Raw genomic sequence first — 16,043 nt, 5'->3', positions numbered from 1 at the left:
CGCGGACACAAGCACATATCCTTTAGGGAAAAACACTTTGAAAGACATACAGCTTTTTGTGTTTTCAGAAGCGATTTTTAAAAGAGGACACCGAGGACACCGATTCCAGGGGGAATCCCTGGAATTAAAACAAGGTGGAGAATCACTGCATCATCAGCAGAAAACAACCAGAACGGCAACAGCAGCAATGATGACTCACCTTGTGCAGAATTACATGCGACAGACCAACAGGCAGAGAGAAACACAGCCACGAGGGGGAGAGAGGGGGGGGGGGGGGGCTCCTCCACTTCAGTTGACAATTCATGCAACAAAAAAAAGCCAACAGCGTGCATGTGTCTAGCACAGTGGTTCTCAACCATCTTCTTTGTAACTCAGAGTGTAAAAGAAATACAACCGAATGGACCCGTAAGGGTCCGTTAAAGAGTTACAGACCTGTTAAGGGTTCATTTGGAAACCCTCTCAAGGAACCCTGAGGGTTCTAATCTGGACCCCATTTTGAGAATTAACACCATGTAGCAGTTTATGAGCCAAAGTTTATCAGCCTGTTTAGGAAGGTCTCCACCAAGCCGATTTATACCCCCTTTCGCACAACGTAACCAACCCGATTTCTACAGTCGAGCGACCGTGTCGCCGGGCAGGGTAAAAAACCAAAACTATATAGCGCGGCCTAGGGGGGGCCCTTCCCCACACCGATGGTTAAACAAGTCTAGACTGATGCTATGAACTCCAGATGCTGCTGCGTTATGCGCCATGTGGCCGCGGCTCAATGGAGGGACAGTCTTGTCCCTCTAAGTACACACACACACACACACACACACAGGAAACGAGGGACAAGAACACTCAAAGTAGGGACACCACAGGAATGCACTGTGAGTCAACACACCACACAGGCCATGTATCAAAGAAAGGATGACCATATGAGAATCTGCGTTTGATTAGGGATGTGATCTTTATTGGAACACGACTCATTGATTAAAAAAAAGAAGAAAAAAAAAAGGCTTTCAAAGTGGCCTCACCATTTGTTTATTATTTATTTCTACCCATTATTTATTATGGGTGGAAATTGTAGAATTGTCTCACATTAAAAAAATAAAAAATAATCTACTAGTATGTGTGAGCTTGAAGATCAGCTATTTTCCCCCGTTTTTGAAAGACAGCTATTGCAATGAGTGAGGCTGTGTGTACTGTGCATGCGGCCTGCAACTTTGTCCACCAGATGGTGCTAAAAACACCCAAACAAACTTGAGCAGAAACAACTATGCACACGTCTAGACATGGGATGTATTGGAAATTGTTTTTTTACAATACATCGCATGTCTATGATGCATTCTAAACATACTTAAAACTTATTTTAATCTGCTTATACCACTGCATAACTATAATCGTTTAAAGCAACAAATGACCACTAATAGTGACGAATGACGAATGCATTTTAACAGTGATCACAAAGCACGATAAGGGTGATTATGAAGCATTATAACACAAATATGTCCATGTGAATTAACATGGGATGCATTGAAAGTGCCATAATTTTTTTTTATAATGTACTCTCATTATGATTACTTCTGTTATGCAGCGTTTACATGCATCTCACAATGCATTTATACTTGAACTACTTATAGAATGCTTTATGCATTATAATGACTACCATAAAACTTAAACTTGTCATGGCAGCTTGGTTACAACCCAAACAGACTTCCTCTTCCAAATAAGAGCCACTTGTAACGATTAGTCAACACTAGTTTTTATTTCCAAATCTACTTTACAGGATGTGGACAGACATTTTGTAGCACGTGACCCGAGAGCTAGTGAACGTTGGTACGCTTGATCTGCCGCGCAACAATTATGACCACCTGCGTGCGCACCAGTTATGTGCCATCCAGTATGTAATGTATACAGTAGACATGGGCTGCATAGCAAGTGTTACCCTTGCCATTTCTACTAGTTTGGGGTCCCAGGGCAGGCACACTTTTAATTCCATTTCTCTTTCTGGTCTTTTGGGCACATTTTGGGCCATTCAGTAGAGTCAGGAGGACACAGGGAAAAAGACAAGACAAGACAACTGGAGGACACCAACAAATACGCAGATGATATTTGACCCGAAATTATTTTTTATTTGTTCATTCATTAGCTCACATTTTAATGTGTGGGACTGACATGGCCCAATCATGTGCATACAAACAGAACTTGCACACGCACACACATGCACACACACACACACACACAGCATTTAGCATGACATCCCCTAGAACAGTACACGCCATAGATAGATGATGCAAACAGCTGCAGGCCATGCTTTGCCGATGTACAGGGCAAGCCAACAGAACGACAACTACCTCTACACAGACACACAAAATCTTTATTTTCAATTTCACCAGTTCGTTCCAATCACAAGCGGTTTGGGGTTGGGGAATATACACCACATGAAAAAGGTACAGGGGAGACTGCAAGGATTTCACCTGGACGTGTTACATTCTGTCTCGTGGACATGAACTTGACCTGTAACCTTTAAGGACCACTCGGGGCTCTCCTTCAACCTCAACGCTTTGTTGTTGAGGACGCAAAAGGACCAGACAGCCAATTCAACCAGGCATGTCGCTTGCATGCATTTGCACCACAGGAAACATTCAAGCCGTTCCGTTGTATGCGTTTCTTTCCCCACAAAGATTACATTCTGTAATCCCCCCCCCCCCCCCAAAAAAAAACATACATTTCAAGGCGTTTGAGCTGAACTCACTACATATTTAGTGGACCCCTGCCGTGGCGTCCTGGAATCTGACTGGAGGACGTAAAATGTGTCTTTCTTTGGCTTGCTGTTAAGGCTCCTATGCACAGTATAAGGACAATGTTGGGAGTGTATGAGGATGTTATTGAACCGTCTAGTCTCAAGAAGAGTACCCGACCTGAGTTACAACTGTACTTCGGACTGTATTATTCCATATCTACACCGGTGTTTCGGGCGGGCGCTTCGGGGCAAAAAATAGACGATTTACAAGCTCAAAAGAAACCAATGGTGTGTAGATCTGCTGGGTTCAATTGGTTTTAAGTCGGTGGTTGTGTGCGACCACTGATTTAGGGTACATTCGCCGTAAATAACCCTATTTTTTGGTGAAGACATTACGGTGTGAAATGGAGAAAAAGAGTGCGGCAAGTAGAGAGCCATCTCTGGGTCAGGTTTGACTGAGAATAACGACAGGCCACTTTAACTGAACATCTCCCTGACACTCCCTCTCTGTGTAGGAACTGCACTGACACTGTTCCACTCTGTCCTCAATAAAGGTTGGATTATACAGCATGAGATTGTTGAGCATATCGACAAGCCTCGTTCACACAACGGCTCGGCGTTAGTCAGCCAGGAGGAGTCTCTTCGCCCCACACACACACACACACACACACACACACACACACACACACACACACAGTTAAGTTGCTGTAGGTTTGGAGGCCATGCAGGGCACTGGGATGTTAAACGGCTACAGTTTGCTCTTCTCTCTGTGCTGGGAGGGGGGGGGATGGAGACAGGATGGCAAATCAACACCAGCAAAGACAATAACTGCATAGCCTGTGCGCTTTTTTTTGTTTTGTTTCAGTCTACCAGGTTGTTAACAAAGCATAGTTTTGGGGGACTGGAGTTGGGGGTGGGGGGGGGGGGGGATTTGGGGCCTGGTCAGGGTGGAGAAAATGGCTGGGATAATCCGGCAGGTGATGAAAATGTTAGTTTTTTTCCCCTATACTGTCTGGAGGGGAAGGAGTGTGTGGGAGGAAGGGGGGGGGGGGGGGGATGCAGTACTGTAACAGATAGAAGCCCGATCAACGTATGGTTAATAAACGGAATGGTTGCCGTCGTACAGTAGCTGCCACCAGAGCATACGGAGATGATAAACAAGCCAGCAGCAACCTCTATGTGTTCTAGTTCTGCGTGAGCAGCAGGACGAGCTGCTCAGAGCAAAAAAAGGACAAGGGGTCACAGTGTGTCCGACTGCAGCAGCGCTGAGGTCAGGAGGGGCTTTATACGGGGGTCAGGGAGAGGCAGAGGGGTCGGGCTGGTGGTCAAGGAGGTCCGCAGCGGCGGCGGCGGTGGTGGTGGTGGTGGGGGGTGCGTCATCACGGCTGGGCTTGGGCTCCGGCTCTGCAGTGGCGGAGGAGGGGAAGGGTGTGGGCGAGGGGAGAGAGGAGGGAGGAGGAGGGGAGGCGGCGGCGGCGGGGGGGGGCTGCGGCTCCCGGTCCTCGGAGCAGCAGACGGGGCTCCGGCAGCTGTGGTCCACGGCGTCGGCGAACGGGGTCCCCTCCTCCTCCTCCTCCTCCTCCTCCTCATCGCCGCCTTTGTCGGCGGCGGCGGCGGCGCTCCCCTCCGGCCGCCGGGCCATGTTGGCCAGCGCGTAGGCCAACGGGGACCGGGCGTCCTGGCCTGCTTGGCCAACGTGGATCTGGCGCAGGGCCTCCAGAAGCACCGCTCTGGTTGAGCCCTTCTCCTTACTCTGCGCTCCGCCAGTTCTCTCCCCCACACCCTGGGGTCGAACATGCCAGGGTCAGACTCTGCAGGCACGGGACGCTCACACCCGCATCGCTAACAGCTAAAAAGGGGTGATTTACACTCAGTTGCGCGCCTGGGTGTCGCACGCTCCGAAAATAGCCGATCTATAAGCCCACGATCGTTCTGCTCTGGGAACCCGCGCTGTGAGCTTGTGGATCTGACATTTTCAGCTCGCGACAAAGCACGCAACATAGTATAAATCAACCACAACACACAGCTTTCTCACACAGCTAACAAAAGCAGACATCAACCTATTCTATTGAAGAGTGCAAGCGCGCGCACACACACACACACACACACACACACACACACACACAGACAGTGATCACATTTATCTAGCCTCATACAACGTGGTGCGACAGTGTTCTCACATCCCCGGACACAGTCCACATCCCCGTACACAAGTCCACATTCCCGTACACAAGTCCACATCCCCGTACACAAGTCCACATCCCCGTACACAAGTCCACATTCCCGTACACAAGTCCACATCCCCGTACACAGCCCACATCCCGTACACAGCCCATAGCACACAGTCTACCTCCAACCCAGTGAGCCAGAACCCCCAGTGACCTGCACTTTACATTTTAACAGACAAAGTGGTGTCAACAGAAGTCAGCAGCCCCACACACAGCCCAGTGAAAACACCAAGTCCATGGTCCTCTCTCTCTCTCTCTCTCACACACACACACACACACACACACACGTAATACCCTTTTGATTGTTCGCTGTCATTTTAATATACATACGGTAGATGATGCTGCATTATTGGTCGTGTAAACTATTTTATTTATGCATTTATTTTGTTATCTCTTCTATCCTATTTTTGATATGACATTTCTGTGGGCCTCATATTCATACAGGTCTATATTCAGCTATTAGTGTAGACTTTCGTCCTAAACAAACATTAAATTCCCATTGACAATGAATGGAGATTTTTACGTCAGTGTCTGAGCAAATCGCACTTATAAAAGGTCATCCTCTACAACGATTATGAATCGATCACAAATGTCAAAAATGACATTGACAGTGACACATCTCTTTGTCGTTTGTTTTTATTATCAAATAATGATCATTAAAATGCAGTTTGTTTATTAGTCATACAGTGCGGGGGGGGGGGGGGGGGGGTAGGGGGGAATAAATCATGTATTGGAATTGAGAGATGCATCAGTGATCGATTTATCATCGAATCGGGGCCTTCGGAATCTGAATCGTTTCGTCAGGCTTTCCGTTTTTCCGAGGAGGTTTCAGCTCCTATGAGACACAGAGCAAGCAGACCAATTATATGAAGACAGGTGGAAAATGGAAGAAGATATATTGCAGTTCTAGTTCTCTAGATATTATTCCTAATACAATGGATGATAGCCAGCAGGTTAACCCATTTATGCCTGACGTCGAAATTTAAAATATGTCTTTTTAAAATATGTTGTTCCAGGGACGCCCCCCCCAGAAGCAAAGATTTTAGTTAAAAACGTTTGCTCTGAAAGAATATATATTACAAATTTGCACCACATTTTCAAGACTTTACAAAAATATCAGACCTACAAGCTCGTATCGCGCCACTCGGTGGCGCGATATGAGCTTGTAGATCTGCTATTTTTCAATAGCTAAAGCATAACATGATGCCGACACCAAAATGGGTGCCCGGTCAGAATGGGCTAAGGGCACATTTTTACAATATCATTTGGAATTTTGGACCAACAGCCACACAGAGTCTGGCTTGTCCAAAACATAATTCTCCTACCCCAGATAGTCGGAATATTACATCTGATCTCCAAGTCATGGATGCAACTACCAAATAAACTCGATGGGGCAATAGGCAAGTTAACTGCTAGAACTTCTATTCCATAACTGACGATGCAAGGGAGGCCCGTCTGTTGAGGGTTCTGACTGAGGTTTGCAAACCAAATAACTCAGCAACATGGAATTCCTAAACTGCTGTCCATTTTGTTGATGACGAGCCTATCCTTGACCTTTGCCCACACTTAGATCCAAGCGTATGTATTCACACACACACACCGACCGACACACACACACACACACACACCAACGGACACAGACACACACACACCGACCGACACACAGACACACACACCAACGGACACAGACACACACACACCGACCGACACACAGACACACACACACAGACACACACACCAACGGACACAGACACAGACACACACACACACCGACCGACACAGACACAGACACACACACACCGACCGACACAGACACAGACACACACACACCGACTGACACAGACACACAAAAAGGAGTGTGATATGGAGTGAAGAGTTGAGAGAGAAAGCCGAGTAAAGAACTCACCCCTTCCTCTTCTCTGTGAGGGTTCAGCTTGTGGTACACGGCCTCGATCACGCTGCGTCTGTGTGAACACACGGACCACACACACACACACACACACCTGGTCACTTTTTGGCACACATACAATATTTGTCCTACATATTTTTCCACTATACTTCTTAAAACACATTTAGTGCCGGAAGTGCATCAAAATAGAAGCTCCGGGGTGCCAGAGTTGTCTGATCGCTTTTACTTTGAAAGCCATGAACCGGAAACACTTTCCTAAAAAAGTTTACAAAGAGACCTCAGATCCCCGGTCATCTTAATATATTTTTTTACGCTCCAAAAAGCGTTCATATTTTGCGGGAGAGACGGATGAGGAGTAGAAATGAAGCGCCAGCATATCGATCCATTCATCACCACGGAGAGCGCCTTGGATTAGGAGATACGAGTCATTCTTTCCGCCGCGCTAACATGGGAGTCAATGACAAGCTAATAGTTGCACTGAGCGTTAGCATACGGCAAGCGAAAAGCGAAATGCCAAAAAAAGAAAATAGGAAAAATTCTGAATATTCTTATCTCGCCCCGCGTCGCTGGGACGTCGCTAGGACGTCCACAGACGTCGTAGGCACCAATATTTCGGGATCCTTATGACGTTTCCAGACGTCCTACGTACAGAATGTGTTAATCATTGAAAAAGAGGAACTATAACCAGGTGCTCAACGGAGATAGCAAAATGTGATTATGATAAAAAGGTGCTCACACGGATCAAGAACGGGATCAAGACATAGATAAAAAAGAGAAGGATCCGGGCACTTTGTTAAAAAATGAGGAACACCGTATTAAATTAAAACATGTTTCGACCAACAAGGTCTTCATCAGGGCAAGAATTAATCATTGGTTTTAAATTCATGGCATTTCTTATATTCGTTCGTTTTATAATGTATACATTTCTTTTACATTAAAATAAAAAAAAACCTTTGAAATATATATATTTTTAAATCCAAGAAAAGAAAACAGGATTTTTACTTGAGTAAACCCCCAAGTGGAACTGGGGGTGCATACTTAGTTTAGACTAGTCACTGGTTAGACATGGGTTAAGGTTAGGTTTAGGTGTGCTGCCCCGTGGGAGGTTAGGTTTAGACTAGTCACTGGTTAGACATGGGTTAAGGTTAGGTTTAGGTGTGCTGCCCCGTGGGAGGTTAGGTTTAGGGTGAGGGTTTGAGATAGGTTGTAGGACTAATGACTGGTCTAACCAATGACTCGTCTAAACCAAAAACTGTCTAAACTAAGTACTGCACCCGAGTACTGTATATCAGACACTGAAATAGGTTCAATGTTGTCTGTCTGTCTGTGTCTGTGTGTGTGTGTGTGTGTGTGTGTGTGTGTGTGTGTCTGTGTCTGTGTGTTTAGTGGGAACAAGTGGTTTCCATGCTGTATTCCTTACTTGCTGGCTAGGCCTCCACCGGGCGGGAGGTTGGGGATGTTCTCAGTGGCAATGCTCCTCACGACAGTCACCAGGTCAGGGACTCCATCTTCCCCACCGCTCTGCAGAAGCTCTGCACGCACACGCACATGCACGCACGCACACACACGTTAAGTCTATTGGAGATCAACGAAGTCAAGTTCATATTCAGCCTCAACTGACCTAGAGATGTACCGATAGAAAAATAAATCCCTTCCCCGATACCGATTCCGAAGTCCCATAACTTTGTGTATCAGTTGATACAGAGTATCCATCTGATAAATGGCAAATGGTGCATTTATATAGCGCCTTTAACCAAGGCGCTTTACATAGATTGTGCATTACATTCATACACCGATTGCGGCGGAAGCCATGCAAGGTACCAACCAGCACATCGGGAGCAATTTGGTGTTCAGTGTCTTGCCCAAGGACACTTCGACATGTAGACAGGAGGAGCCGGGATTCGAACCGCCGACCCATGGATCATTGGACGACCTGCTCTACCTCCTGAGCCACAGTCGCCTGATACCAGCGTTATGTAGGACAGTGGTTCTCAAAAGGTTCCGAATGGACCCTTACAGGTCTGTCATTCTGTGGATGTACACATGGAAACCAAATGGACCCGTATTTGTAAAATAAAAACACATTTCGAGAAATAGAATTGTGGGATAAAACATAAAAAAATAATAATCAGTGGTTGTCAACCTCTGCTCTAGACTGATGCATCCTGTTGGGTGTGTCCTTACCTTCAACCCGAGTCTCTATGAACTTATCCAGCTCCTCTTCTTTCCTCACGGCCTCCTCGGAGACCTTGGGAGCCCCGGGTAAACACACCAGCACCACGCTCATGTTGTCCCTGCTCCCCTGGAGGATGGGACCGGAGAGAGAACAACAACAACATAAACACACCAGCACCACGCTCATGTTGTCCCTGCTCCCCTGGAGGATGGGACCGGAGAGAGAACAACAACAACATAAACACACCAGCACCACGCTCATGTTGTCCCTGCTCCCCTGGAGGATGGGACCGGAGAGAGAACAACAACAACATAAACACACCAGCACCACGCTCATGTTGTCCCTGCTCCCCTGGAGGATGGGACCGGAGAGAGGAGAACAACATAAACACACCAGCACCACGCTCATGTTGTCCCTGCTCCCCTGGAGGATGGGACCGGAGAGAAAACAACACATAAACACACCAGCACCACGCTCATGTTGTCCCTGCTCCCCTGGAGGATGGGACCGGAGAGAGGAACAATAAATAACCCATTCTGACCGGGCACCCATTTTGGTGTTAGCATCATGTTATGCTTTAGCCATTTAAAAATAGCAGATCTACAAGCTCGTATCGCGCCACCGAGTGGCGCGATACGAGCTTGTAGGTCTGCTATTTTTGAACAATCGAAGAACGACTGACATTTTTTTAAATCCGATCTCAGGTCAGAATGGGTCAATCAGACCAGTGTGTGTCCAGCGGAAACCTCGTATGAATCTGATCTCAGGTCAGAATGGGATAAGCACCGACAGAACCACAATGTAGGGGAAGGAATAATAATCACAATAATGGTATGGCGGAGATTTCAACGTATCGTGAAATTGCCGTCTTGTCAATTCACCCTCACTATAGGACGAATTGGCTTTTGTTGAGCTACGAATTTAGCACGCAGCCCGCCACAACCGTAGAAATCGGTTTGGCTCTTTGGCTCTTCAAAATAAGTGTTATGCGCGATAAAACCTTGGCAATGCGCGATTTAATGCTGGCGGCAAGACGGTTAATACCACTTGAATCCCTCTAGACTTGATGAAAACAGACTTGTAAAGAGCAGCCTTAAGAATAAAACAAGATTGTTAAATTGCAATCATATTTGACACAATAATCTCAGCTAAATAATAATCATACATGTATATATCGTCCTTGGCAATGGTATAGATTATACACGTTTCTGGAACTCTCCTGGAGGGATGGAACGGAACACCATTCTAACGAAACATATTCCCTCATTTGGTGGCGTTTGTGATGATGGTAACACATTGGTCCAAAACCTCCTATTGGTGTTCAACTGGGTTTGAGATATACAGGTCCATCCCAACGAATAATCAGAAAAAGTTCATTATTTGCCATAATGTAATAACAATAAAAAAACTTTCATATATTTTAGATTCATTACACAATGACTGAAATAATTCACGCCTTTTATTGTTTTAATATTGATGATTGATGGCGTACATCTCATGAAAATCCAAAAATCCTATCTCAGTCAGTGAATATTTTACGAGACCACTAAAAAAGAATGTTCTTTTAAACGAGAAATGTCGACCAGCTGAAAAGTATATTAATGTATGCAGTTACTACTTGGTCTGGGAAACTTTTGAACACCTTATTTCATCAATGGGGCGTGGCATGGAGGTGATCAGCCTGTGGCACTGTTATGTGTTATGTGTTATGGAAGTCCAGGTTTGCTTTGATAACAGCCGTAAATTAATTTGTATTGTTCAGTCTTATGTCTCACACCTTCCTCTTGACAATACAACCTATAGATTCTCTGTGGGGTTCAGGTCAGGCCAGTTGGCTGGTCAGTTAAGCACATAATACCATGGTCAGTACAGCCAAATCGAGCTGGAAAGGAAAATTAGCATCTCCATGAAGCTTGTCAACATACTGAAGCACTCAGTGCTGTAAAATATCATAATTGGTTGGATGGTTGTGTTGAGACTCTGGACATGACAAAACATTTAGGCCATGTTATCTGCTGGTGTTGATCCACTGACTGACTCATGACTGAAAATGTAACAATGGTTTCCACACAGCCATCTTTTTAGAGTACATTGTGCTTCAGTATGTTGACAAGCTTCATGGAGATGCCAATTGTCCTTTCCAGCTTGATTTGGCACCTGCCCACAGAGCAAAAACTACTAGTAACTGGTGTACTGTAGGGCATTCATCAAAAAATCGATTTATCGATAAATTATCACGAGTCGACTCGCAGCAGCGCGAGTCGAAAGTTGAGCTTTTTTTTTGTTTGTGCATATGCACCGGAGTGCACTCGCCTAATTTGCATTGCATTCAGAACGTGCCCTTAATTAAAAACCAAATGCAGCTGTGTATGTGGCTCTCAGCGCGCGGTGTCCCACTATTGAGACTGACAGATAGAAGCACGCAAACGTTACCCCCAAACGATATCCACCTCACCTCCGTGCTGGAAATATAACGTCTGTGTTCCCGAGGCTACATTCATGCTGACGCAATGACTGTCTGTTTCTGGCTAAGCTTTACGCGCGCCACAGGGCACATGAACCTCTCCGTCTCCGGTCAGTGCAGGTTGTTGTTTATTTGCATGGCTCAGAAAATGAGTAACAAACTAACATGAGAACGTTATCGAGTTGTTGGAGGAGGAGGAGGAGGAGGAGAATAATAATGTTATATCTCTTATTGTGTTCTCGGGCCGCTGTGCTGCGCTGCGCTGCTGCTGCTGCTGCCGCCAATACCACTACTTTACCTGGATCATCTTTTCATTTTGACATGATTCACATGAAATAATAATCCTGTAGCGGAACCGCGTGTAGCGTTTGGTTTCATTAACGTGATCGTTACAAAATAGCCTACAGCTGCTGCTGCCAAAGATAGGACATTTTTAAACGACGCAAAACTTAGAATTCCCCTCTTGCGTACCAGTGCCACGTGTCCCGCGGACCGGCACCGGTGTTTGGGAACCTCTGATATAGAAGATACATGCACTGTGACTGTGTCATATTGGAGAGGCCACTGAATGCGCAGTGCTTTGTTTGACATGCTCCGTATTTGAGCGCACGGCACCTCCACCCGCCCCTGTTAAACCCCCCCCCCCCCCGCGTCCGCCCGCCGCCAGAAACGATAAATCGATACGACTTCAACTTTACTGTCTGACAAGTCGACTGGGAAAAATCTCAAGTCGTTAATGCCCTAGTGTACTGACCATGGTATTACTGTGCTTAACTGACCAGTCAACTGGCCTGACCTGAACCCCACAGAGAATCTATAGGTTGTATTGTCAAGAGGAAGGTGTGAGACATAAGACTGAATACAAATTAATTTACAGCTGTTATCAAAGCAAACCTGGGCTTCCATAACACCTCAACAGTGCCACAGGCTGATCACCTCCATGCCACGCCCCATTGATGAAATAAGGTGTTCAAAAGTAGCCCAGACCAAGTAGTAACTCCATACATTAATATACTTTTCAGAATGAATGTCATAAAAGTCTAGTTTTAGTCGACTAAATGTCATAAGATTTTAGTCGACTAAATCTACAGTTCATTTAGTCGACTAAAATGTATTTTGGCGGGACTTGATGCTCATGGCTCATTTTACACTCACAAGCTCACGCTCACAACGCTATCTGCTATTTTCAGCAAGTGTAAAATTACTTATACTGGATTTCTTGTCCACTAAAGTCCCTTCCTAACATTTTAGTCTAGTTTTGATCACTAGTTTTTGTCACTACATTTAGCTTAGTTTTACTCATAATAGCATAGTTTTAATTTTTGTTTCAATTTAGTTTGTCAGTGAAAAGAGGGTAGTCAACGGACATTTTTCGTCTATTAGTTTTAGTTGACAAAAACAACAACCGCTCCATAGACCAGTGTCTATGGACTTTCAAAATGTGCCTGGTCTTTGTAACTAACGAGGGGCTCAAGCCCTGCAAACCCAGCCCGTAATATATCCATCTCCGTGGAGTCGTGGATGGAGCATTCTTGCTGACGACGGTCTAATCACATCCTGCATTGACATTCTCAAGTCACCTGAGGAGTAGAGTTGCTCTTCTGTTTTTCCTTAAGACATCTGCACTAATGCACTACAGCCATTAAATGTGCACTTTCGACCGCAATTTCCGACCCCCCCATTTACTGATCTTGATCTCGTCTTTTCCCAAAAATCTAAAAGCCAGTTGAGCAGTCTGAGACCCAATAATGAACCCTTCTTTCAAGGCCACTCCGGACTTTTTTTTCCCTTGATCCCAAATCAAGATGGGCATACTTTACTACTACTATTATTTTTTTTTGAGTGGTACAACCCCTCCTATAGACAGCTATGTGTTTGGCTGTGTCCCTGTGTCCGAGCACGAAAATAGCGTTATATAGCGTTTGTTCACCACCAAGTGTCACTGTTGCACAGCCTAACACACAGGCCAGGGAGGATCCATCATGGCACATAGCACTTACCCTACCCCCTTAGATAGCATTTCTGTTGGCTTAGATAGCATTTGACACAGACTTATAGCATGTTATGTAGACAGCACTATAATTGTATTGTATATAGTCATAGCACGCCATAGTACATATGTATAGCATAGTAGTAAATATGTATAGTTTATATGTATAGTGTATGTATAGTTTCATTATATAGATATTCCACTGTTACTTTCTTAGCTTACGCATGTTTCATGATATTGATAAATGCTTTCATGTGATGTATTCCCATGCTTTTGTTCTTGCTTAAATGTAAGTCGCTCTGGATTAAGAGCGTCTGCTAAATGCCTAAATTGTAAATTGTAAATTGTAGGAGGGCTTGTACAGTACAGTACAACTCACCTCAGACGGGTCTGATTTTTTACTTTAATTTGTCACTCGTCTGGCATATAGCTCAAAACATCTCCATTTTAAATTAATTGATTAACAACGAGAAACAGACAACTTACTTACATCACAATATTATGATATCCCAGACGATTTACATTATTGAAATCCAGAAGCCAATCAATACACACACACATATATATATCCCATTTTGGGCGGGAATCCCTTTTGGTGTTAGCATTATGTTATGCTTTAGCTATTGAAAAATAGCAGACCTACAAGCTCGTAGCGCGCCACTCGGTGGCGCGCTACGAGCTTGTAGGTCTGCTATTTTTGAAAAATCGAAGAACGACTGACATAGAAACATATCTTTTTCAGAAAACTGTCGTTTTCTAGAATCTGATCTCAGGTCAGAATGGGATGTATATATATATATATATATGCTTCAAACCATGTGTCCATGTCCCTACCTTGTGCAGGCACGTGTCCACCACGGCGTTGCAGACCTTCTCCAGGTCGTCGAACACCTGTAGCCGCGAGCGCACGAACTCGCACAGCTCCTCGTTGGACATCACGTCCCAGATGCCGTCGCACGCCAGCACCACGAACTCGTCGCCCTCGTGGGCGCGCTCCATGACGCCCACCTCGGGCTCGGGGCTCACCAGCTGCTCCGTGGGACCTTTGCCGTCCACGCACTTGTAGTCGTAGTCCCCCAGGGCGCGGGACACGGCCAGGGAGCCGTTGACCCGCTGGATCATCACCGAGCCGCCGGCGTTCTGGATGCGCTCCTTCTCCCGCGGGTTGCAGGGCTTGTGGTCCTGCGTGGAGAAGCCCACGCGGCCCTCGCGGCAGAGCACGGCGCGCGAGTCGCCGCAGTTGATGAAGTAGAGGTGGGCGGGGCTGAGCAGCACGCCCACCGCCGTGGAGCCGCTGCGGTCCAGGCCCTGCCGCAGGTCCGAGAAGCTGCGCATGTACTCGTCGATCTTCAGGAAGCCCGCGCGGATGCCGTCCTTCACGCCCTCCGGCCCGCCGGGCCCCGACGCGAAGTCCGACCCGCCGCCGCCCGCGCCCAGGATGTGGTCCAGCAGGTGGCCCGAGCAGTAGTTGGCCACGCGGGAGCCGGCGTGGCCGTCGTACACGGCGAAGAAGGACCAGTCCGTGAGGCCGTGCGGGAGGCCGACCACCGCCGTGTGGGCGTCCTCCATCTCCACCCGCCAGCCCTGCATGGAGCTCAGGCCGTAGCGCAGACCGTTGCCGTCGCCGTGGGCGCTGTGCTTCTCCGTCTTCGGCTTGTCGAGGAATGCACCCATAATTTCACCGTCTTAATACAGCTGCGGAGGGAACAGAGGGAGGTCAGAGACGGGGAAAGGAGAGAGAGAGAGAGAGAGAGAGAGACAGAGACAGAGACAGAGAGAGAGAGAGACAGAGAGAGAGAGAGACAGAGAGACAGAGAGACAGAGAGACAGAGAGAGAGAGAGAGAGAGAGAGAGAGAGAGACAGAGACAGACAGACAGAGACAGAGAGAGAGAGAGAGAGACAGAGAGAGGGCAAAGTGGTTCCGTCAACAATGATGACACAGACATCACGATCCCATCCCTTTGACACCCATGATTCAACCACACCACAGAACTAACCCCGAGTATATTTAACCCATTCTGACCTGAGATCAGATTCTAAAAATGTCCGTTTGAAAATGACAGTTTTCGTGAAAAAGCTACGTTTCTATGTCAGTCGTTCTTCGATTTTTCAAAAATAGCAGACCTACAAGCTCGTAGGCTTCTAGCCTATGAGCCTAGGGTGTTCCTACCACGGATGCCAGCGATTAAGCATCCAAGGCGTTAACACCCCCAACGCCCCGGAACGAAAAGGCCCGACGCCCAAGACCAAGTTTATTGATATGAAAACAGATCGCATCGCTCCCACAGCCTAGGAGCGCAACAGGGAGACGTCATCGAAGATCGTCGTTCGTTTTAATTAAAAAATTTCTCTGCAATTTAATATGAAATGTAATATGAACATGTCTCTCACTTCCAAGTAGTACGGTTAAGTGTGTTGGAAGCTTTAATGTAACTCATGGGATTTAAAAAAAGGGACCAGCAATGGTTCCCTATGGAGACACAAAGGTAGACCCTCATCGTCTCCATAGGGAACCACTGCTGGTCAAAGTATTGGCTTAGGAATGCAACA

At 46.4% G+C, this 16,043-nt stretch overlaps 1 protein-coding gene across 5 annotated transcripts in view; it reads right to left on the bottom strand.

Annotated features, from left to right (window-relative positions):
* The window catches only part of ppm1bb (protein phosphatase, Mg2+/Mn2+ dependent, 1Bb), a 36,074-nt gene that overhangs the window by 721 nt on the left and 19,310 nt on the right, over positions 1 to 16,043 (bottom strand). Inside the window, exons 2-6 of one of the 5 annotated variants that reach the window (XM_083787949.1) lie at positions 14,327 to 15,187; positions 9,047 to 9,164; positions 8,283 to 8,394; positions 6,860 to 6,917; positions 2,074 to 3,497 (exon numbers count right to left, since the gene is read on the bottom strand). In XM_083787949.1, coding sequence (XP_083644075.1) covers positions 3,474 to 3,497; positions 6,860 to 6,917; positions 8,283 to 8,394; positions 9,047 to 9,164; positions 14,327 to 15,166 — 1,152 coding nt within the window. In that variant the 5' untranslated portion in view covers positions 15,167 to 15,187 and the 3' untranslated portion in view covers positions 2,074 to 3,473. The other 4 variants (XM_083787948.1, XM_083787945.1, XM_083787946.1 and 1 more) reach the window with 4 other exon arrangements.

The sequence above is a fragment of the Protomyctophum parallelum genome, assembly GCF_964188405.1.
Source record: "Protomyctophum parallelum genome assembly, chromosome: 17".
Lineage (NCBI taxonomy): Eukaryota > Metazoa > Chordata > Actinopteri > Myctophiformes > Myctophidae > Protomyctophum > Protomyctophum parallelum.
Note: the sequence above shows the minus strand (reverse complement) of the source record. Positions and strands in the feature narration are given on the sequence as shown.